Source organism: Mustela nigripes, chromosome 14 (genome assembly GCF_022355385.1).
Source record: "Mustela nigripes isolate SB6536 chromosome 14, MUSNIG.SB6536, whole genome shotgun sequence".
Classification (NCBI taxonomy): Eukaryota; Metazoa; Chordata; class Mammalia; order Carnivora; family Mustelidae; genus Mustela; species Mustela nigripes.
This window is the reverse complement of record NC_081570.1, coordinates 101,384,263-101,409,620: the sequence shown is the minus strand read 5'-3', so window position 1 is coordinate 101,409,620 and position 25,358 is coordinate 101,384,263. Positions and strand designations below refer to the sequence as shown.

The 25,358-nt window shown below is 41.3% G+C and overlaps 1 protein-coding gene across 1 annotated transcript in view; it reads left to right on the top strand.

Moving 5' to 3' along the window:
* The window catches only part of SPAG17 (sperm associated antigen 17), a 213,394-nt gene that overhangs the window by 60,693 nt on the left and 127,343 nt on the right, over window positions 1-25,358 (top strand). Inside the window, exons 4-6 of the mRNA XM_059377113.1 lie at window positions 9,360-9,491; window positions 20,718-20,904; window positions 22,453-22,647. Of these exons, the coding sequence (XP_059233096.1) occupies window positions 9,360-9,491; window positions 20,718-20,904; window positions 22,453-22,647 (514 nt within the window). The remainder of the gene's footprint in view (window positions 1-9,359; window positions 9,492-20,717; window positions 20,905-22,452; window positions 22,648-25,358) is intronic.

The window sequence follows — 25,358 nt, the reverse complement described above, 5'->3', positions numbered from 1 at the left end:
CCTCAGATTAAAATAAAAACAGCGTGGTTGTTAGAACAGCCCTTGCCCTTTATGTAGTGAATGCTATGTGACCATCTGTGATTGAGAACAGACTTACAATCTATTCCTACAGCTTTATAATCATAGCTAAAAACATTTGAAAATAATAATTCGGAAGACAGCATCCTCACTCTGATTGAGTGAACATACTACACGCCTACATCCCTACATATTCTGTGAGGGATTTGGAAAAGATGAGTTAGGTAAGGTTAAGGATCTGACCTGGGAGCTCCTAGAGGAGACAAACCCTGGATGCCAATAATTCCAGTACAAAAGAGCTAACTCCCTTAGGAAAGATTCAAAAACGTGGTAGGATTATTCAGTTGTAGCTTCCAGGACAAGCTGAAAGAAATAAGAATGACTTCAGGGGGAGTGGCGGTACTGGGGACTAAAGAAAAGATCTTGATCTGCCAAAAAAAAAGGTTGCCATGATTATGGAACCATGTGTTACTCTTATACACCTAGAGCTAATGTGCATATGAACTTTCTCTATCATTCTCCCATATATTATCATACGCAGCTTCATGTGCCTTTCCATGTCTTGTAGAAATACAGAAACTGAAACACTCCTTAATAAAAAGAGGGAAGCTTTGCATTATCCTTCTTGGGAAGAGTAATCCCAGCAAACTTTTCTGAAACAGAGTTGTGCGCTTTTTTGACATGTGCATATTAGATGTTGGACATGCACATCTCCTTTGGGAAATCTGTCACATTTCAAATTCTACATGGCCGTGAAAGCAAAGATCGGTTCTACCTTCCATGTATTTGTTATTGCTGCTTCTGAAACTTCCTTAGAGCCCCAGAGAAGTCTTAATCCCTGTCAAATGTTATTATGTTACTGACTTTTATGTAGTCTTGAAAGGGGTTGTTTATTTAGTTTCAGTGACTTCTTGTTACTGCCAAATATTATTTCATTTCAGCACAGATGTAAGGGGTCCAATGACTGGAATTACTTTACAGCCCTGACGCTGTCGGGAGATGGATACCAGTTTAATTACGGACAGCTGAAACTGATCTGGGAGTCACCTGCTATGGGTATTTATCATCATTATGAACTTCTCACCAAGCTGCGGTCTGAGCACCTTCCCAACGTTCCATTTGCATTAGACAGGCAGTGCGATCCCTGCGGAGCCTACCTCTTCTGTCACCTTTAAACCTATGTATGGATAGTTTAGTATTGCTTGATTATTTTCTTTTCCTCGGCTCAAAGCGAGAAAATAAGTTTCAGTCATTCCCATTCTTTCCCTTTCCTCTTTTTCTGTCTCTCTCCGCCACCTCCTCTCGCCGCAACCCTTACCCTTCCAGCTGTTTTTCCAATTATGTTTCATTGGAAATTATTCATTACTTAAGGAATGCGAATTGGGTAGACAAGATGTGTAGAGGATCAAGTAATGCAGCTGACTGCAGTATAGCTGGGCACTCAGTAAGCACAGGAGGGATGGAGGAGGGACAGGAGCCAAGGGAGGAGGAGAGGGGCACCGCTAGACAGCGGCAGAACACTCTTCACTGTAGGACTCCTCCAGCTCACATTTTAAGAGAAATTAAGAACAGCAAACCTTCTTCTTCCTTCCTTCCCCCCGCCATTGTATACTGCGCCACAAGATACGTTTTCACACCTTCTCTATCTCTGCTTTCCCTAGATGGATCTTGGTGTGTTTTTATGACTAGAGAAAGGGTTAAATGAAAGTTGAAACCAGTTTACCACCACCTAACGATAAATTTAAGGTCACTGTCTATCCACCAGCCTAAATGTGCTTCACCCTATTCCTTTCCTCTTTTTCCCAGATGGGCTGTAAAGCCTTCAAGAATTCCAATTTTTCCCCCCCTTGGAGATAAGAATAATTACAGCAAGAGCTGAGTTTAGTGAGGGTTTACCATGTGTCTGTCGCTCACCATACCATGTCTTTTTAGGCGTCATTTCATTCAATTCTAGTTATGTTCTATTTCTGTAAATCAGTGGTTCTCAACCAGGGATGGTTTAGTCCCCGAGGGAACATTTAGCAATGTCTGGAGAGACCTCTGGTTGTTGCAGCTGGGTAGAAGCCAGGATTGTACCAAAACCTCCTGCAAGGCACAGGAAAACCTCTGACAACAAAGAATTACCTGGTGCCAAATGTCAACGTGCCACTGTTGGGAAACCCTGCTGCAGATTAAAAAGCTGAGATTTAAGGGGAATTCGGTTGCTTGCCCAGGGCCACCCAGTGGTGTCCAAGAAGACCGGAATGCAGGTGCAACCTGGGCTTTCTCTTTACGTTGCACAGAAGTCACGATAACTTCTGGCACCTGGTTTCTCAGCCTTTGTACCACAGGAGCTGAAATTCCCAATAGGATTGTTCCATGTGAGGGCATCTCCAAATAAGTGGGCCTTGTCATTCATTTGCAAATCTCTTGTTTGTCCATCCTTTTCATCAAATGTGCAGAATCAGGCCCATTTAATCATGGGAAGTTTTGTAAAACACACACACATGCACATGCACACACATGCCCACATTTGTGTGCATACACACACTAGGGGAGTAATTCCTCTGACTGTTTAGTGTTATAAGCAGATACAACATACAAGAGTAAAGCAGAATACATAAGCAAATAATGATGCTACCAAGCAGCAAATTTTGAAGATGGCACATACAGTTACACAGTCCGCTTTGATGAGCAAGTTATACTTCTTTAATCTGACATATAGAGTATCTTAATCATCTTGATCATCCCCAAGGCAGCTGTGCACATAAACATACATAGTCTTGTGCACACTTACACACAGATACATGTGTGCACAGACACACACGTGCAGACACACACACACACAGACCAGTCCCTGGTCTTATTCCGGGAGCTGTTTCCTTTGTCTTTATTCTTCACCGTGGTACCCAGCTGCCCCCTGACTCTTTTTCTGCCCAACCCACCCACTCATTCGCCCTCTCAGATGCTCCTCTGACCCTGATCCGAAGGAGATTTCCATTTTCCCTTCAGATCCTTTCCTCTGTAGGACCTAGTCCTGGAATCTATCAGCAACACCAAGCAATGAACCCCAGGGGCTGGTGCTTGGGAAACCTGTCAAAGCTTCAAGGCTGCTGTCACTCCAGGCCTCCCCCGCACACCCCCCCTTCCAGGACCAGGAGCACAGAACCCGGATTTTCCTTCGAGCCAGGCTTAGGCACTGCAAGCTTTCAGGTTGGCGAAAACAGCTGCCTGCCACTCTAAATTCTAAACAGCCACACCTATTACATATTGTTTGAAATTATTTCACAGTTTCTAATCCTTTTCTTCCTGTAACTGTGGGATAAAATCTTAAAATACACCTAACCCGCTGGTATGAATGAAGTTCATTCAAAGTTACCAAGTGAAAACTTTTCTATTTTAGTAGCAAGAGAGATTTGGAAGGCAGAAAGGCATCGGGTTCTTGGAGGAGGAATGCAGCAGAGGAGAAAAGGGTAATAAAAGAAGCCAGAAGCAAACTGTATCTTTCCCATTTTTGCCCCATGCCAACCCTGTTCATCTTCACTTTCCTGGGGCAAATTTCCCTGGTGGCCAGAAACAAACACCTTAGCCTGGGAGTCATGGGTTTCCATTGCCTTTCATCCTGGGCCCTCTGTAAATCTGAATATACCATTATTATTTAATAAGTGTATTTAAGCATTGCCTACATTAATAAAATTTGGAAAGATGGTGCCAGATAGGATATTTTTGCTCTCAGTTTTGGGGTAAAAGGACAGAGTGATGGGATAATTAAACATAATTTAAATGAAATACTATTTCTTCCACCTTTTGCTTTCACACAGATCTGCTCTGACCAAAACAGCAACCACTAGCTACCTGTGGCTATTTAAAATTCAATTTTAATCAACTAAAAAATAAAATGAAAAATTCAGTTCCTCGGACAAGCAATATTCAAGTGCTTGATAACCACATGTGGCTGGTGGCTACTATTTTGTACAGCCCACAGAACATTCCAGCATCACAGAAAGATCTGTCGGCAAGAATCTAGACAAGAGAGAGAGAGGCTGGAGAATACTCAGTGTTAAGGAGTTGGGGGGTGGGGGGGATACATCCCTTCACAGAGTGGTGGGGGGAAGAAAAATGCTTTTCTTTTTCAAATGCCGATTTGGAAGAAGCTATAAATATTTAAAAGACATATGCACTTCATAGAAGGAAAAACCTGAAATTGCCAACATGTCCATCATTAGGAAACTGGTAAAATAAATGTCCAAATGTCCATACAATAGGAGACTGTGAAAATAATTTGAAAATATAAGCATAAGCGATACATGTCGGCACAGAAAGCTGTCGTATAACTTTGTGTAAAAACACAAGTCATTTGACCATGGGAAAGCATAATCCCAATAGTATTAAAACATACAGGATAGACACATGTATGTTTATTAATGTACAGGAAATTACATAAGGATACACAAGGATTTTCTTCTGTATAGAGGGGATGGTGAAGCGGGTTGAGGACGCATTTTTTCATTGGACACCCTTCTGGTACTGTTTCAACTTCTGACAGTGATGGTGAACTATCACACTTAATCAGTCATATATATTAAGGAAATGAGCTACTCAAAGTAATGTGATACCGAATGAACAAAAGAATACATACATACCTATAAGCGTTAGATCTTCTGTGTGTCAAAATCGTTTGTGCAACCCTGTGTTAGTTGGATAGAGCCAAGGTACTGGACTGTGTTCTGTTTGCCAGGGTCTTTGCATATCCAAACCAACCCTAAGTCATTGACTGAAGGATAATGGGTTCGATGTGAAATCATACCCCTGTGCATTATTTCAACTGCTGTAACAAACATCATGGACCCCTAAGGAGGGCCCTGAAGTGAAAAGGGTTTTTGTGTTTGTTTGTTTGTTTGTTTGTTTGTTTTTAGGAACACTGGTGGCTGCTTGGAGTTCCTAGAGGGCTGTCTTACCTCTGTTCATCCCTCTCCCATCACCCCGCCCTCCTCTGCCCCTCACAACCACACTTTTCCCTCCCCTCCACCACCTTCTTCTGTGGGCGGCTCCAAGCAGGAGAAATGTAGATCCAAAATCTTTACCTTTGCTCAGAACTCTCCTGCATTGAGTATGACCATGTTGGCAAAGATTCAAGCTGCTCCGTATGTCTCCTTGTAAGCTCACCAGGGAAACCAGGCAGCAGGCCTCATGATGTCCTATCTATCTGTTTATCATCTGTCATATATATGTACACATGCATGTATGCATATGTGTTTGTATGTGCACACACTTGCACACACGCCTACATTTGGTTTCCATGGGAATCTGCGAAGCAGTTCTAACTGTTGTCCCAGCAGATGCTGTGCTTACTGCCCACAGAGAGGAGGGCTGGGAGAGGGAAAGGGAGGGCACTAGTGTCTGTGGGTGAGCCTGATCCCCAGGCAAGGAAAGAATTTGGCTTATCTGATATATCTTTGTTGGACCAGCTCATTAGATAGTAAGTATGACATAAATCTTTGAGCCAGGCCAGCGATAAAGAAGGAAATGCTTTTGTTTCTTAGTATGCACAGAATCACAAATTTCCTAACAAAGGGCATGTACCCTCAAAATAAGATCTTCACAGATGTGAGAAACCCCACGTGTCTTCTTCCCTCAAGCTGCACTCCCAAGCTAAGTTTCCCCTTACACCAGGCTTTCCCAGAACCAGACACCTTTGGTAGATTGGCCCAGGCTTCCCCCTCCAGCCCTGGCAGCCCCAAAGTCCTGGCCTGAATAGATCCAGGAGACGCATACAGGCCTTACCTGGCAATAGTTCTACCCCATTTTAATGAGTCTCATTTGCCCATGAGACTTTAAGTTTCTGGTTCATGCCAGGCTCATTTATTTGGTATTTCGGCTTGACGAGTACCCAGGTTTTAAACCACTTCAGGACTGTTTTTCTGCCTCATTCTGGAAGCTCTGGCTTTTGCCTGATTATTCCCCAACCCTGACCAGCTCATTGCTCCCATTTTCTCTTGACTTGTGTCCCTTATCATCCCTATACCTACCACAGGTCAGTCTGTCTTCCCAGCATGCATGCACACACCAACTCACGTTGAGTAGATAACGGACGGTTGGTTGAAGGTCCAGTGATGGAAGGTTGAAGGCTTGATTGTTATGTCAATTACTTCAGGTAAGGTGAGGAAGGAAAGTCTGTCTGGAATGTTCCATGAAGAGTTGCATTTCCCTCTAAATGTAGTTATTTCTTCTTTTTTCAAAGACTCATCCTTCAAACAAAGACCCTCTAAGGATTTGTTTTTCATCTGAGACCAAACCACTGACTCCTAATGGGGTAGAATTGTGAATCGTGGAGTGTGAGAAGAAAGCCTTTTCAGTAGAAATGAATCTGTAAACATTTTTCTTTCTCTGCCTCTTTTGGGAGTGACCCACAAACCATAAAAAATTTCAGTCTCAGATTTTGAGTTCAGCAGAGACTTCCATTTTCATGAATTATCCCAAGGATTGGGGCACCTGGACGGCTCAGTCAGTTAAGCATCTGCCTTCGGCTCAGGTCATGATCCCAGCATCCTGGGATTGAGACCCACATCGGGCTCCCCGCTGGGCAGAGAGACTGCTTCTCCCTCTCCTCTGCACTTGTGCTCTCACTACCTCTGTCTCACTCTCAAATAGATAAATAAAGCCCTTAAAAAAAAAATTATTCCAAGGATTCATACCATCATTCCCTTTGGGGGAAGCACACAGGGAAAATGGAGTTGAATATCCTCTGAGCAGCCCTGGGGAAGGACAGGTATGCCCGGTTTCTGCCCCTGCTCCTGGTGCCACCCACATGTACTTCTGTGCCTTGTTGGCATGGAGCCTGCCTCCGTGGGCTGCCCCAAGGGAGGACGGAAAGTCCATCGAGCCCTCCTCGGTGCTGCCTTGCCCTGCCACTTCTCTGACTCCCTGTGTGTTCATGCATCAGAAGAACATGGGTACCCAGTGATTCCAGTGACACCTCCTGTCTCTAATTTCCCCATTTCACAGTAGGATATCACAGTTATTTTGATGCCATGCCAGATTTTGGTGGTTTTCTTTTTGTTTTGTTTTGTTTTGTTTTAAAGATTTTATTTATTTATTTGACACAGAGAGAGATCACAAGTAGGCAGAGAGGCAGGAAGAGAGAGAAAGGGAAGCAGGCTCCCTGCTGAGCAGAGAGCCCCATTTGGGGCTTGATCCCAGGACTCTGGGATCATGACCTGAGCTGAAGGCAGAGGCTTAACCCACTGAGCCACCCAGGCACCCCCATTTTTGTTTTAAAACAAGCTCTGTATAGATAGTTTCAGATGGACCAGAAATAACTTTTATGGACTGCAAAATACCTTTCTCTCGGGACATTTTGTTGTGCTTTGATTACATTTTAACACAGTGAGGTAACATTCGTAGACTCACAGAGACACAGGATTAGAAAGCAATCCCAGAGACATCTCATCCATCGCCATGACGCCAGGCAGGCTTCACCCAAACCCTCCCAGACAGAGGTAAATATCCTGTGTTCACAGGTCATCAGGAAAAGAGCCTCCCCACCACTCTTGGGGAACCCATTCCAGTGCTGACTTCCCTTCAACACTGTCATTATATTTGTATTACGGGGCAACGCCCCATACGAGACTGCTGTGAGTTTCTTCAAAGCCAAATTTGTGTATTTTGAACCAGATGTCCCAAAACAGCCGGACTGTCAGCACACTGTTGAACTGGTATTGAAAAATGTCATTTCAAACCAAATACATCTTCCCTTGGGGTTGGACCCGATTGGACAGCTTTCATTTAACGTGTGACCGTCTGTCCCCTTAGGACTCCCTTCACTCTTGAATCTGCTCTTCATTAAATGGAGAGGCTCTGCAGGTGTACCCTCATGCTTTCCTGCTCCCAGAAATCACAGCCGTCAGGTCCCTTTCCCTAAATTGTGGTAGCAGGAGCAGAGCTGCCATAAAAAGCAAAGCACTCTGTTCCATGATGGGTGTTTGCTTAGACACACGCTAAGCTTTCTGACACATAGTTTGTTCCTTTGGTTTTTCAGCTTTAAAGGAGTCCCTGGCCCTTCCCCTTCTGCGAAGCAATAGGTCTCTAAGAGGTCCAATTACATTTTGGCTTGGAATAATCCGCAGGGCCTTCTGCAGTTAGAAGCAAAATAGTCATCTCCCCTTCTTTCTGCTATTTCCTTTGGCAAAGTGGAAAGTCATCAGGAACCAGATCGGTCAGGAAAGCCCTGACCAAGAGCTGGTATGAACTTCAGACAAGACGCAGCCTGATGAGATGCCGTGTGCACAGTCATTGTCTGAGACAGAGGGTCTGAAATTGACACCATATGCGCCTGGAGGAGTAATTGCTCTGAAGGCAGGAGAAAAGCAACATGTCAGAACATTTTAGTAACACCTAATTCATCTCGAGGTTATAAATAAATCTTAATGCTTGCCTAAAAACAAAAGTCGAAAAATACTTTGACCAGATTACTTTTGTGACAGTGCTTCCGGCAGAGGTGAACTTTATTAGGGAGGCAACACGAATAAAGAGAAATGCCTAACAACATTTTATGGTATATTTTACATGATTTTATTTTTTTGCAGTAAATAAAGTGGTTATAGGGCTCCAAGGAAAAGGGCCCAGATGTTAGAGAGTTGTGTGAAATTTAGGGGAAACAAGCTGTAAAAAGTGCAGTCATAAAACAGGCTGTCAGTGCCACACATCTGGACAATACAGCTGTATGTTCCTAGTGGCTGTCGTCACCCAAAGAAAACTCAATAACCTCATTTCACCCCAATTAGGCAGCATACCAACAGGATCAACATTAAATTGCAAGGGGGTAGGGAAGAAACATTCCTATGGCACCTCTGTGTCAAGCAGTTTTTATCTTTCATTTGAATTCGGTCACCAAGAAGTAAAAGATTGCTAATATAGCTATTTCCATTATTATAAAACCCTATTTAATTTATACTGTTGTAATAAGTCAAAGTTTGACAGCTTAGATGACTGGCTATGCCAAACAATAGACTTTCTGTAGCACGAAACTGACCTATCAGTCCTCCTGAAGGGAGCCCCTGCGTATCTTTCCTCTACCCCTTTTCTGGGAGTCTGAGTCTAGCACCACCGTGGGAAGCACTTTCTGCCTCTTTGGAAAAATAAGTTCATTTTCAGATGACCCAATTTCTGTAAAGTAGAAGATAAATGCCCCTCTCTATGGCAATGGGGAATTTTTCTCTAATGCTTTGGGCCAGCAGTGAGACACCTTTGCAATCGGATGAATATTATAAAACTGAAATACCATTTCATCTTTTCCTCACCACCAAACTGAGCCAAAGGTTACAAAATGCCAATTTTCCTATTAATTGTGTGCTTCTTCATAGGTGTTAATAGCAGCAAAAGCAATTATGGACAGCGGAGAGAAATTAACTCTACCACTGATAGGGAAACTCTTGAAATTTCAGCTTCTCCAAGTTAAAATGAAGGACCAGCAGCGACGGGAAAATGAAAAGAAGGTACTGTGTGATGGTGGGTCTTCTAAAGAGGGCAAAGGGGGGAAAATGGAGCCAGGTTTCTCCAGGTCACTTCCTCTCTTCGTAAGCCTTCCATTAAGTGTTACCTGGCACATTCAGCTGTCGCCGCCTCCACAACAGGGAAAAGGCCATCCAAAGAACCATCGGAGGAACTCTTATTTTCTCAAAGGCAGACCCATTAAAAATAAATTCCCTGGGCGCCTGGGTGGCTCCCCCTCAGTGTGTTAAAGCCTCTGCCTTCGGCTCAGGTCATGATCCCAGTGTCCTGGGATTGAGCCCCCGCATCAGGCTCTCTGCTCAGTGGGGAGCCTGCTTCCTCCCCTCTCTCTCTCTCTGCCTGCCTCTCTGCCTACTTGTGATCTCTGTCTGTCAAATAAATAAAAAATCTTTAAAAAAATAAAAAATTTCCCCTGGGCAGAAATAGGACAACAGTCAGAGCAAGCGCCTGAGGTTGTTTTCCTAGTAGTCTATTTCCATGCTGGTAGCAAAGAAGAGAATCAAGAAGAGACGGAGTCAGGAGAAGTAAATGTCATGTGAAAAAACCCGCAAACCCGAACTATTTAAAATATTTTATCTGATATTCAGTAGGAGTTCCTATTGAACTAATGGGCTACATCTGTACCTTCCTCAGAATCTGAGTATTTCAGCAGCCATCCATCACTTCTACTCCCATATCACACACCTGATTATTTCTTCACATGTAGATTTTTCATTTGCTCGTGGAAATCAATCTGTGTGCTTTCCGAAGATTCATATTTTCATCTGAAAAAACAAAAATAGTTCAAAATACCTTTAGCAAAACGATGTCAGGTTCAAACTCATTTGTTATTATCATTACTCAAAATAAGAGAGGTTTTTCTTATTTTCGCAGTCATGCTGAAATATTTTTGGAAAGCCAAATGTTTCTGTGTGTACATGTGTGATATGTATGTGCACATGTGTATATGAAATGGATTTCCATGTAAGCTGTTTCTTTGTGCCCCTTGGTGGAAGAGGCAAAATCAGTTCGTGGAAGAAAAAAAGGGAAAAGGGAGTATGTTCCAATAATACCTTCCTCACCTTTGCAAGACCCCCAAATCTAGGTTTCCTACTTGAATTGGACTCTTGACAGGATAATTGTAGGACAAAATAATAATGCCACCTTAGATTTGTGATAGAGGGCTTTATGTTTTTCAAAGAGATTCCCCATATGGCATTTTATTAGGGTGGTGCATATTTTTTCCTGGGGAAAATTATATTCATACGAACACAAATGATGGACCAGTTTTCCATCCATTTTTACATCATGTGTGGGAGCTTGGTACCTTAAGAAATACTCGGGGACATTAAGGCTTGGCAGAAGAAAAATGGGAAAACTTGAAACTAGTATAGAAACATCTTTCCTTACCTTTTTAAATTCCAATGTTACATGGGAATCTGGATTATAAAAAATAGACCGTGAGTCCTGTGAAAACCTCTGTGCCTTCTGTTTGCTCTGTGCAAGGAAACCTAACATGCTACAGAGTGTCAGTTTACTTGTTTGCCAACTACTTTAAATCAGCAATTGTTTGTAATAGAAAAAAGTTTTAGATTTCAGTGCACGAATTTTAAGTAACAGTACTTGGAATATCCTGGCAGCTCCCAAAAAGTTTTTAAAGCTCATGACAATGTAAAAATATTTCTGCAGTGATTTTTCTCAACATATCTTTGAAAAGTGAACTATAATAATACAGTTCTGGGATTCTGAAGATACAGAAACAATCTTACTTTATTTTTTGAAAATTCCAAGTCCAAAGGAATTGGGGCTTGAATTTTAGATTGACATGTATGTGTGTATATATGTAATCAGTGCCTAAAAGAACTCTGAGCAATCAAGAGCCAACAATTACATAGTTTAATTTGATGTCTTCCTTAGATTGGGCTCCCCCAACACCAGCTCTAAATCTCTCAGTTGCAACCACAAGAGTAAGTGCTAAGTAAATGGATGAAAACTGATTGGAATGGAGTCCTGTCCAGAAAATACTCCTGGTAAAGGCAAGAGGAAGAGAGTTGTTTGAGGGATGATCTAATCTCTGTTCATTTCAACACCACCACCCAACCAGTCAGTTAGAACAATTGAGGTTAATGCTTGTCAGCCAGGGAGTTTGGAAGAAAGTAAAGTAAGTATGAAGTACGGAAAACTGACCCATGCTGTGGATTAGAAAACACAAAAAAGAAAAGAGGACTTGACCCAGATTCTTCATCTTTCCTGAACCCCAGGATGGAATTCTGAGATTCCTACAAGGGGAGTGACTATCCCTTCAGCTTTTTAACAGCAAGCCGAAATGTATGTAGATGTTTTCTTTCCAATGCTAATTTTGTTGCTGACCACTGTGTGACCCAAATCGTGCTTTGCATCTCCTTTCCTGAAGTTTCAGTGCTTAAAAAGTATCCGCAACAGGTAATTACCGAAAAGACTTAGGGAGAAGATTTGGACAAAAATAACTAATATAATTAGGTCCAGGTTCTTTGTCCCCAGTGAAACAAATAGACCATTCTATGTTCGGTCTTGTTTTAATCGGCCAAAGTTTTTCTTAAAAATGTGGCGAAAAAGAAAGATAAGTAGTGAATAATATAGCTCCAGTTGCCAAATACAGTAAAAATGTCATTATTTTAGATTCCACTGATTTTAAAAATCTGTAGCACTTCCCTGTGGGCCCTGCTTACCGTTACATTTGCTTTGTCCTTGAAGAAAGTTTGCTGGCTAATTAATATTATAAAAAATAATGCAAGCAAAGATTTTTTTAAAGAACAGTTTTGAAGACTTTAGCACATGAATTTCTGAAAGGCCAATGCCTGCCTCTAATTGCAATTAAGTCGAAAATATTTGAAAACTCTGATCTATTTGGAAACACCTTATTGGTTCTTTCCAAATATACATGAAGAAAACATTCTATTGCTATAAATATGTTTTAGAATTTCAGAAAATCTGATTCTTTCATACCATTACTCTCAAAATGGATTTTGTTATATCTTAAAATCTGAATGAGAGTGCTTTGTTTAGAAATGACTTTTCCTTGCACACATCATTATCTCAACACTTATTTATGTTTAGTTCTAGCAGTATTAGTCTGTTGTTAATTATTAACTTAACAAACATTTATTGAAATAAGTATTTAGAGGAACAACATACTAAGCACACCCTATGTTCATAATGTCCATTATAATTTTAAAATAAATTACATGGTTTCTATTCTGATCCATGTTTTAATGTAGTCATTATCTGAATATTACAACATTGTTCACATTTTTACTTCTGTTTCTCTCCAACATCCACATTAGATATTAATCTAAACATTTATTTAAAGCTAAAGCACTTTATTGGGAATATATTTAAAATATATTGAGAATTCAACGAAAAGGAGACACTTAATCATTGAAAAAAGAGATGCAAAATGACTATAATACAAAAAAAAAAAAAAATTAATCGGCTAAACTAAATCTAGTCTTCCTGTGCCTCTGTGTCCAGTTCAGAAAATTTGCATATTTTAGGTTTTAGGAAAACATCCAAATGTGCTTATATTTTTTTTAAAGATTTTATTTATTTATTTGACAGAGAGAGAGATCACAAGTAGGCAGAGAGAGAGGGGGAAGCAGGCTCCCCACTAAGAGCAGTGCCCGATGCAGGGCTCCATCCCAGGACCCCAAGATCATGACCTGAGCTGAAGGCAGAGGCTTTAACCCACTGAGCCACCCTGGTGCCCCAAACCATGCTTTTAATTTGTGAATTCAAATAACCAGTCCATAGCTTCTTGGATATTTTTATATCTTTCATGTAAAAGCAGAACAGTGCTGTCTCTTTCTGGCTCGTATACTTAGTACACGTTGCCTTATTTTCCAAAGTACTAGAAATGGAAAAGAGGGAGGTCCGCAGTCAAGAACTATGCAGAGATGGTTTGGGTAAATTTTCTTAAAACAGCCCCAAATTAAAAGTACGTGAATGTGGTAAGACGTCATGATGAAGCCACAAACAACCCAGAGCTTGCTCCGAAGGAAGGACAAAGAAAAATTAGGGTCACTTTCACAGACGTTTTTAGACCTTACTCCACTTGAAACCCCAAAATACTGGAAACCTGCCAACGTAATGCCATTTTTTGTGTGTGTTTTGTTTTAAAGAAAGGCCATAGGGACATACCAGGAAATTACAGGCTGGTTAGTTTTGATTCAGTTGTGGTTAAAATCTTCAAAAACTGTTTTAAGAAATCAAACAGAGGAAGAGCAGGAACTCAGTTTAGAGGGACCCGTGTGGTTTCAGGAAAGGAATAACTTGCCTCACTAACTGGATGGAATTCTTTGAAGCTGGATTATCAAAATGAGGATACTACCAACAAAACCGTTGGAGCTAAAGAGCTATAAAATTCAGCAATTCAGGGTAAATAATCGGTGACTCCCTCCCAAATTGATCTGTAGAAGAGAAGAAGTGTTTTCCTAATTGGGATGCTTTTCATTAATGAAAATTTCTTCACGGACTTCAGGGGAAAAAATAAACACCGCAAAAATACTCTTAAAATAGAGTAGTATTTTAAAAAACAAACAGCTATAATTCCAACAGCGAAGGATAATATTCAGCTACCCGTTATTGGCTCTTTGGCATTAGACTAAGCTCTTTACACATATTATATCATTTAATCTTCCAAATGATTTTATGAGGTACAGAGTATTATTTTTGATTTGCAGATGGGGAAACTAAAGGTGTGAATAGCTACTCAGAGGTGTAGCTGGGAATCACATCCAAAACCGCCAGACACTTAAGATCATGTCCTCAGCCCCAACACAGACACCTTCCGAATGTGTCCCAATCATGCACAAAGGCACTCTCGGCTCACCGTCTATAGAGTGCCTGCCCAGAGATGTTTCCCTGCAAGAGGTATGGCTTTGCTCAGTGATCTGCCATCAGCCATCTGGTCCCACTAATTACACTGCCTATAATATCCTGATGGAAAGTGTGGAGACAAGTCAAGGAAAGGAACAGAGCTCTCCAAAGACAAAGTCGACAGAACTAAGCAACCACTGGTTCCCAGGGGAGTTCTGACTTTATTTCTGGTTCTGTCCCCCTGCCCAGAAATCACATGGTCTTTGGGGACATCTCCTAGAACTAGACTCTCTGAGATTACTCCGAACAGCCTTACCCCCTCTCTGCCCTTCTGAATGTGGAGGTAGGGCTACAACTGGCTGATTCACTGCCAAAGCCTCTGAGTCACATAGAATCCTGCAAGAGAGAGACAGCAGGTAGACATCAGACCCTCACTATCACCAACCACAGTCATGGCCATGTTTTGATTCAGTGGATTAGGAACAGCACCTGAAGATCGCAATATGGCACCCTAGGATGTTCTGCAGGAGGTACCCAAAGAAATGACCCAAAGATTCCATCACTGGGTCAAGAGAGCCCACAACATGCCTAGACTTACATTTTCTACACCACAGCATCTATCTAGAAGAGCAGGCTCCTAACTCAACCACATGCATTATATTTTCTGTTTGGCAGGGCAACAGAGAGGAGAGCAGAGGGAAAGAATAAATAGGAAACGGGTGCCTGGGTGGCTCAGTTGGTTAAGCAACTGCCTTTGGCTCAGGTCACAGTCCCGGATGTCCCGGGGTCGAGTCCCACATCAGGCTCCCAGCTCCATGGGGAGTCTGCTTCTCCCTCTGACCTTCTTATGTCTCATGCTCTCTCTCACTGTCTCTCTCTCAAATAAAGAAATAATATCTTTAAAAAAAAAAAAAAAGTTGTTTTAAAAATAGAATAAATAGAAAATACAGAAAAGGAGAAACAACATGTTCATAATGCCATAATGCCATTGCAATTAATGTTAACACTCTGATGTGTTTCCTTTTTTTTGTTCTGTGAATTTTTTTCTTTATATAATTACTGTAATTAAAATACATAATTTTACTCATTACCTCAGCATCCACATCTATCATTATTGTTGGCTGTAGGATATTCTATGACTACCATAATTATCTGAACCACTTCTCTATTGTTAAATGTTTCAGTTATTTCCGTAATTTTTTATAATAAACAATGTTGTTATCAACACCTCTATAGTATAGAATTCTTCATACTTTGGATAATTTCCCTAGCATTGGTTATAGAAATGGATTCATTGGGCCTCAGAATGTTCCCATAACTTGTGTTTCCAGAGTAGGTTCTGGAAGTCTTTAGACCCAGTTCTTTTTTTTTTTTCTTTTTTCTTTTTTTTTTCTTTTCAGCATAACAGAATTCCTTGTTTATGCACCACACCCAGTGCTCCATGCAATACGTGCCCTCCATAATAGACCCAGTTCTTAATTTAAAAAAGAAAGAAAGAAAGAAAGTCCCCTCCCCCAGTCAGATGAACTTGGAAACCACTCTGTATTATGCACAACTCTTGGGAGATTTAACAACACATTAGCTTATTAAAGATGGAGGGATTTCATGAAAATACATGTGTTTAATCCTGTTTAAGCTACTGTCTCTCAACCATATTTGACACATACACGTCTTTCAGCCTAACTATTGTCTTCTTATCTTCTGTGACCATAAGAATGGCTTGTTTGTGAATCACAGTAATCTCTTGAAAGACAACTAAAGTAACATTAAGAAAACAGACCTAGTTTTTCATAAGCCACATAATAAAGGAGTTACTTAGTTACTTAACCACCATGAACATGTTTTCTTATCTATATCCTTAATAATATTGTTGTGGGAATCTTATGATAGAACACATGTGAAATCACAGAGTACTACACAAATATGTAGATGCACTGTTATCTATAAGAAAAAGATGTAGGAGAGTTATTTACCCACAGTTCCACTGACTTTTACTATTCGTCTCCCTTTTATTGGATAACGTAGCAAACACCTGTCAAGGTTTTTGAAGGTATTTGAAGGCATTTGAATGTTGGCATCGAGAGCCATTTACAAAATAAAATACAATCTAGAATCTTTGAGAGTGTCAAATAACTAGGTTGCCTGTTAGAAGGAGAATTTTTTATATTTCCCTTTTTAAAAAAAGTGAGAATAACAAGACTGAGGATTCTAGGTAAGTGTTGCTTGATTCTCAGCTAAGTATGTGACATGCTAATACTTCTTTAGTTTGTAGCTAAAACAAGAGCCCCACATCTGCTATGTAGCTTAACTGGGTAAGAAATCTCTGTTCCTAGCCACAGCCTTCTCACAGTAGGGGGCATCCAGATGTTTTTTGTATGCAGTGCATTTTAAAGAAAATGTACTCTATAAGGAACTTGCCTCCACCTCCATATGCTGGGGAACATGTGTTCCCTAAACATGGTGGAAAGAGGGGCCTTTTGGATATACCCTTCCTAAATTTTTGTCTTGAATTGGCAAGGTCCCCCTGAGTTAAGTTTTGTGCAGATGACCATAGAATGGGAACATTCGTGCTATGCTCCCCAGAAGCAGGGAAAGCCAGAAGAAAAGTTAGTGTGAACTAATTTTAGTTTATGACTTAGGAAGGGGCCAAATTTGGTGAATGCTCAGCTAATCTGGTTCACTCCCTAGAATCCCCCATCTCCAAATCTCAAGACATAAACTCATAGGGGGAGGGGCTGATTCTGGATATGAGAGAACAGACAGGAGGGAAGACCAGGGTCATTTTGCTATGATTGGGGTTTGGTAAAAAAGGAGGTGTCACTTTTTGACCAAAATAGAATTCTAGGGTCCAGTCATCATCAAGAACCTCAGGGACAAAGGGACTGTCCTGGTTCAGTTCAAGTGTGGAGGCTTGGAGGCATGGGGAGCAGGTGAATATGTGAGGGAGAAGTGGGGAACCACAACTAGAGTCAGACATGGGAGACCAAAAGGGACTGGGTAGGACAGCGTGTTCAGAAATCCACCAAGAACTTCTCTGCCTGGATCCGGCACCCCAAATAACCTAGGTACTTCCATTGGCTTCTGTTCTCTACTGTATGATATGTCTGCACCAGGAAAATACATACATAGTCACTCTACCTAGGAAATTCTTTACATAGATTACTGTGTAATCTTCTTGAAATTCCATCCATTGAAGAAAACATTATTGTTAAACAGAAGATGCAAAACACTAAATTGTGTAGTGAGAACAGTAACGAGGTTAAAATGGTGGGTAAACATAATTTGAAAGAACTCACTAAATATCTTCTTCATTCATCTTCTCTGGTGGTTTTTTGTCAGCTCTCTGTATTTCAGATTTCCCAATAATGACTATTATTTTTATAATTTAAAAAAAAAGTTACTTAAATGAATCAGGATTTATGGACATCTTTAAGATACTTTCATGAAAGGAGGGAGGTAGATATTGATCATTTCAGTGCCAATGGAAATGTGTTTCTCCAGGCAACCAAGCTTTGCCTTGTTAAGGGAATGCAAAAGCAAAAAGAAAGAAAAAGAACAGACCACGCAACAGAAGGAGTAGGTGAGGAAGGTGAAGCTATGGAGAAACAAAAGCGCATCCAACAAATAGTGTTATTTAGCCCCTGGAAAGACAGAGTAGAAGGAGGGCGGAAGGCCTGGCAAAGAAGGTGGGAAGATATCAAAGACTGAGACTTACAGGACCAGAGAAATAAAATGACTTTAGGCGTTGAGGTCAAACCCGCCTGTGTCTCTACCGTAGTGGTATGTCTGGGGACAAACTGTGTGTCGCCATTTATACAGCGTGAACAAAACTACCCATCTCACAGGTTGCATTTGGAGAACAAATGGAAGATGACGGTGTCTAGAAAGCACCTGTCACACTCCAGAGCTGAGTCTCTGTAATTTATTGCTAATTTTACATTTTGGTTGTGATCTACCCTGCTCTCTCTGGGCTCCCAAGAAACCTTACAGAATAAAGGACTCAGGGAGTTCCTTACCTTAGAGAACCCCAACCTTGCCAAAGAAGCTCCAAAGCAATGGGAGCTGTGTGGCCGCCCATGTGCTCATAACCCCACCTAGGAGAGCCAGCGGGGTGAAAGGGACCTTATACCATCATATCAGGAAAAGGATAAAGAAACTAGTTTTAAACTTCCTCTGTACTCAGCAGTATTTTTTGGAAAGATAGACTAAGTAAATGGGTGTATGAAATACCCATGTTTATTCTTCTGGGTATACTTGAGAATAATTTAATCTGTAATGGTTTCTCCCTTTCAGTTCTAAAGGTCACTTTGAGATTTTATTTAAAATCACAGTTGTGGAAGTTTCTTGAAGCTTTTGATGGCAGAGTTAGGACTTCTCTGTGGCAAGGCTAGCTGTCCACCAAGGAGCTACATGGGAGTGTTCCACTTCAGTGGATTTACCATGATCCAAGTGCGGCTGCCTGAGCGCCTGTGTGAGTCTTGCCAATGCCTCCGAGCTAACTGGACTCAGGGGCATTGATTTGTACTCTGGTTTCATTTTAAATTAACAATCTCAAAATTTCCAGTAAGCTCTCGACTGGCAGAGAGTTCTACCATATTTTTTCACTAAGCTTGCACTCCCACTTTCTGACATGACTCCCATTACCATCCCTGTTCAAAACCTCTTACCTCGTACCTGCCTGTCGTTGGCCAATAACTGTGCCTCAATCCTTCACTTGAAAAAAATTGAAACATTCCCTTACCACCAGGAAGACCTCTCTCTTTTTTAAACCCACACCCAGACACCCCCCTCCTCTTGCTCCTCTTACTAAACTGAGAAATGGCCTTTCCTCCTAGCAAAGGAAATGGACACATTCTCTAGATCTGTGCCCAACTTACCTCCTTAAGGGCTTTAGTCCCCTTGAAGCCATCTCCCAAGATGTGGGTCATGTCTTGCCTCCCCCACCTAAGCTTGGTCTACTCTTTCTTTGCCCACTCTTCTGCTATCCTCACTCTTGAACATACCTCTCTCTCCTTTATGACTCAGGGCCTTTGTGCCACACTTTGTCTTTTCCTTGCTTCTCCCATGGATGATTCTTCATCTTCCAGGTCTTCACTCAAATGTCACCTCCTCAGAGAAGCCCTCTATCACTAAATTATTAGAGAGGTTTCCTCAGTTGTGCGCCTCTCATTGGGTTGTAGCCTTCATAAAAGTCATGTATTTTTGCTTGTTTGGGATGTGCTTTTTGCCTCTTTCTTCCCCAGTGGGCTAGGAGCTCAAGGGGATAAGCCCAGCTGTAGCTTATGCATGAGTTCATGTCTGGTGCAGAAAGAAATGCTGGGGCTTATCCAACCTTTGCACCTTACTTTGTGCACTCCTTGCTGCCTCCACCCGAGGCTAGTAATGACATCGGCAGCCTTCCCCTGATGCTTTCCGCTGGGGCCGTGGAGACAGAGTTTCCCCACCCCAGGCGCTAGGCCCTCGTGGATGATCCATAGTTACCTCTGACACTTGTAGGTGGCAAAGCCAAAGCCAAACTCTTTCTGGAGCCCTCAACATCCAGAAGATACATGGAGTAGAGGATTGTCTCTCTCCTCTTCTGTGCTTCATTCTGTTAGCTTGGTGTCAAAGCAACATATCTTCTACTCTTGTCTTTAATGTATTATAATGTAATTTTTCAAATTTGATTTCTTGATCTCTGGAAAACACAGAGCCCAGATGTTACTACAATATATTTTTAATTTTGTTGTTCCAATTGTGGGATTTTTCTATCTTTGCATAGTTTGGCTATTGTGGACACTGCTGCTATAAATGCTGGGGTGCTTGTGCCCCTTTGAATCACTATGTTTGTATCCTTTGGGTAAATACTTCCTAGTGTAATTGCTGGGTTGTGGGGTAGCTCTATTTTTAACTTTTTGAAGAACCTCCATACTGTTTTCAAGAGTGTCTGCACCTTTTTTTTTTTTTAACCTTTGTTTTGTTTTTAATGGAAAAGCCAACCTCTCTCTTAGACTCATACGAGACTCCTCAGGGTTAGGCTGCAAGCTAAACCCAAGTTCCTGCCATCACGAGGTACTCAGAATCTCCCACTCACCCTGCTCCCCCCAGTTGAGGTAATTTATAGGCCTAGGCTTGACTCTCCCTTTGGATGAATTTTCTTCTAGAAAGCCGCTTGTGTAAAAAGTCTCCTATCATGTACCCCACAGTCCTCATGTGTAGATGTGCCATATGACAAGTCAGGCCCAACCTGGGATCTCCACTATCCTGGCTTGAAGAATGACTACCCTCAAAATAAATGAGTAAACAAGCAATTGAATGAAATAATTAATTTGCCGACAGTAGAAGAGCTATTGTTTGCTCACCATATGATTTGGAGAAAAAGTATTCTTTCTTTCCAGGTAATAGAAGATAGAGTCAAGATAGAAAAGGATAAAGGGAAAGCAAAACCTCCCAAGGAGAAGAAGACCTCAGGTGTGAAGGTTGCCAAAGGAAAGGGAAAAGATCAGCCTGAGGCAAACACAACAGTGAAAAAGACCACGCAGTTAAAACGGAGGGGAGAAGACGATGACACTAAACACTACATCGGTCAGTGACATGCTCCTCCTGTCGGTCACCTTTCACTTCCTGCTTTCCAATCTACGAAGTAACTTGAGAAAACATTCCAATAATGATGCTTACTCTTTCCCAGGCTTTTCCCTTTCGCTCTTTCTAAAACCAGAAATCACGTATCACTCATGATATCCTGATAGGAAAATATTACTTTTTGCAGTTCCTTTATGTTTTCAGTAAATACACATTTAGCTTGTGTCTTGCTGTGGGGATGTTTAAATAATGCAAATGAAGTAAAAAATCAAGAGCTGACTGTGCCACCAGGCATCTTATCACCTTGTTCAGGACATTTTAAAAAGTCAGGCATAATTATGAGGCCAACTAGAAAATGGTTATTGTAATGAGTGAAATACAGTGGTGATAAAATGAGACCAGTTAATGTGGGACTCACACAGGGCACACCGCTTCCTGACCTGACCTCAACTTCTCCCACTATTAGCTTCTCTTAGAGCAACTGGAGTTTCCTTTCATTTTTGATTAGTGATATAAAACTGGTTTGACCTGTACCACCTGTGAGTAATTCATTGCCACCTACCCTTGAACCCAAATGGAGCTTCCTATTATTATTTGGATCCCACTTAAATGAGATGGCAGGCCTTCACACCCCTCATCACTTGAACTCCCCTGCCGTAGCTCCACTCTAAAGCCACAAGACTTAGAAGCCATGATATTATGGTTTCCAATATCAACATTCCCAATATCAACACAGATTTGTTTAGGGATAGAAGAAAAATTATCACTTAAAAATGAAAAGTTTGTGCATATTGCCTTATTTGTAAATTCATCTTAATGGGCTATTATGGAATTTAATGTTTTCACGTATTACCCAGCATGACTATGAAAGTACAATTATTTTTACCTCTCGGAATCTCAGAGTCTAGGAGAAAGTCCTGTTTTAACATTAGTAAAAACTGTAGCCAGGGCTAAGCAGAGGGGGAAAAAATGTTAGGAAAGTACACAATATATATCTTAAAAATTTTAATGCAAGAACTGTATCACTGCTCTGTAACCCACACTCAGCATTCACACCTCTTGACGTAAATACAAAGAATACTCTGGTAGGGGGCACGCCCATACTTGATACTTCCCTCTCCTGTAAACACCTCTACTTATAAAATACCGCAAAAAGCTGCAGCTACTCGTAATTCGGGAGTAAAGCCATATGTGACTCAAAAGAGACTGAACCAAAAAAATATATATATATATCTCCAAAGCCTTTTTCTTTTTACAAAAACCCAAGTACACATTTTCCATGAGTGCGGGCCCCATGTATGTTTGTCCTTCTATCATGACTATCTCATTTACAAAAGTGATTTAATATTTTGTAAAATGGGCACAGCCTTCTTACTGGAAGGCTAGTAATGGAAAACAGCCCACAGACCTGCACTGCAGCCAACTGGACTGTGTCTGGTGAGCCAGAGGCATTATAAACGCATGCATAATGTATGTAGCCATCGAACTGGTTGAGTGCAACCTGTTCTCTTTTAAAATGACGACCGCTCTCCTTTATGGCATTTTGAACAGACGATGAGCCAGATGATGGTGCCCAGCATTACATTATAGTTGTGGGCTTCAACAATCCTCAGCTATTCGCGATTATGACTGAGCTTGGCGTTCCCATAAGCAGCGTGATTAAAATATCTTCAGAGAATTATGAACCTCTGCAGACACACCTGGCAGCACTTAGCCAGCAGCAGGAAGTTCTTCTTCAGCCAGAAGGTATGCAGTCTGCTACACAACTCACTGAATCCTTCAGTATTCTCCACTGTCTGTAAAGTACAAATAGAATTTTCTGTCCAAAAAAGAGTCCTACAATACCTTCGTTATTAAATCCTTTTAAGACTTTGATTTGCTCTTTATTCTGCTTGTGCTAGCCAGGTGCTGTAAATTCTGCAAATTAAAATCATACTCTGTTTATATCCCTGTGTAGCCCCAGAGAACACGGACTGTGAGTCACAAGACTTGGTTATCTGACTACCTTTCTCAGGAACATTTAACCAATAGCTTTTACCTAATGTGTAGGCTGGATAGATCAACGGTAGATAATGTGTTCTTCCAGAAGTCACCACATGGACCAAGGGAGGTCATAGCCTTGGATTCTTGCTCTGCTCGGCTTCTGGCTTCTTGTGATAAATCAGAGAGGGCATTCTATCTTCTGAGCTTTACACTAGGACGTTGTGGGGTGAAGCCCCATCCACGCTACGATTCAACCATTCAGGGCTTCATCTAAGGGAATTATGCTAGAATGCCACTGTGGGAGGGGAACTAAAAGTTATTGTATACTTTAGGTGACACAACAAGGATTCGGTGTAAGCCTGTGTGACCTGCAAGTCCAAGATTTTCTGCTGTATGCTGTTCCTTTCATTGTTACTTATTAATGTCATTTGCACAGTGTTTTGTAATCTACACAACCACATGCCAATGTCTAAAACACTGCCTTTTAAGAACTTGCTGTTCCTGGGGGTACCTGGGTAGCTCAGTCGGTTAAGCACCAGCCTTTGGCTCAGGTCATGATCCCAGGGTTCTGGGATCGAGCCCACTCGGGTTCTCGGCTCAGCCAGGAGTCTGCTTCTCCTTCTGCTCCTTCCCCTACTCATGCTCTATCTCTTGCCCCCTCTCTCTCAAAGAAAATCTTTTTAAAAAAATTTGCTCTTCCAAGTTAGAAATTACTCCCACTCATGACAGTAAAAACTACCATTTACTGGGCAGATGCCTTGGACTAGGCTTAGTGCTAAGGGCTCTAAGTGCATCAGTTTATGTAGTCTCCACTACTACCCCCGGAAGTGTGTTTTATTACAGACGGTCCCCAACTCATGATGGTTGGACTTAGCTCTCCGACTTTGGTGTGAAACAAATACGCGTTCAGTAAAAACAATACTTCGAAGTTTGAATTTTGCTTTTTTCCTCAGACTAATAACCTGCTCACCTGCAGTTCTGGCTGGTGGCAGCTCCCAGCCATCCACGTGATCCCGAGGGAAAACTACCAATACACCAGCACATTCTGTACCCCTACAGCCACTGTGTTGTTCACTTTTAGTACAGTGTGTGAAAACTACAGGAGATAGGCAACCCTTTATTATAAAACGGGCTTTGTGTTAGATGATTCTGCCCAACTGCAGGCTAAGGTAAGTCTTCTGAGCATGTTTAAGGTAGGCTAGGTTAGGTGTATTATGTCACTTTCAAAAGTTCCATTCACAATGCATTTATTGGGATAACTCTATCCCCACTCTTAAGTCAAGGAAGATCTGTTTCTTCCATTTTACCAAAAGGACTCTCAGCCTAGAGGCAGTTAGTAAGTAAAAACAGTCGAGATCCAGACCCAGCTGCTCCCGACTATCTCAAAGGATAGCTGTAACATTAAATATCTTACTGTTGAAGCCAGTGAGAAAATGTTCCGTAAGTGCATAGCCTCTCTGTAAAAAAGTGCATACCCTCTCTGTAGAAACCTTGCCATTTGGGACAACGACTGGATGGAACTAGAGGGTATTATGCTAAGCGAAATAAGTCAATCAGAGAAAGATAATTGTCATACGATCTCCCTGATATGAGGAAGTTGAGAGGCACCATGGGGGTTTTGGGGGGTAGCAAAAGGATAAATGAAAAGATGGGTTTGGGAGGGAGACAAACCCTAAGAGACTCTTAGTCTCACAAAACAAACTGAGGGTTGCTGGGGGAGAGGGGGAGGGAGACGGTGGTGGGGTTATGGACATTGGGGAAACTGTGTGCTATGGTGAGTGCTGTGAAGTGTGTAAACCTGGCCATTCACAGACCTGTACCGCTGGGGCTAATAATACATTATATGTTAATTAAAAATTTTCAAAAACAAAAAAACGCCAAACTCAGAGGAAAAAAGCTCAGACATGTGGTTATCAGAGGTAGAGGGTGAGGGAAGAGAAAATTGGAGGGAGGTAGTCAAAAAATACAAATTTCTAGTTATAATATAAATAATTACTAGGGATGTAATGTACAACATGATGACTATGGTTAACACTGCTGTATGATATATAAGGAAGTTGTTAAGAAGGTAATTCCTAAGAGTTTTTATCACAAAGAGAAATTTCTTTTTTTTTCTTTCTTTTCATTCTATCTATATGAAATGTGGGTTTTTGCTGAACCTATTATGATAATCGTTTCACAATATATGTGAATCAAACCATCATGCTATATGCCTTAAACTTATACAGTAATGTTTGTTGGTTAATTCTCAATAAAACTGGAAAAGAACATCAAAAGAAATATTTAATATATAGAAATAAAAGCACAGAAAAATAGACTTTGTAATAGAATCCTGAGGTGTTAGTAGTAGAACCAACCCATTTTGTTATAGACATAATAAACACTAATATCTTAGGCAAAATTTCATGTGTACAGGGCGCCTGGGTGGCTCAGTGGGTTGGGCCGCTGCCTTCGGCTCAGGTCATGATCTCAGG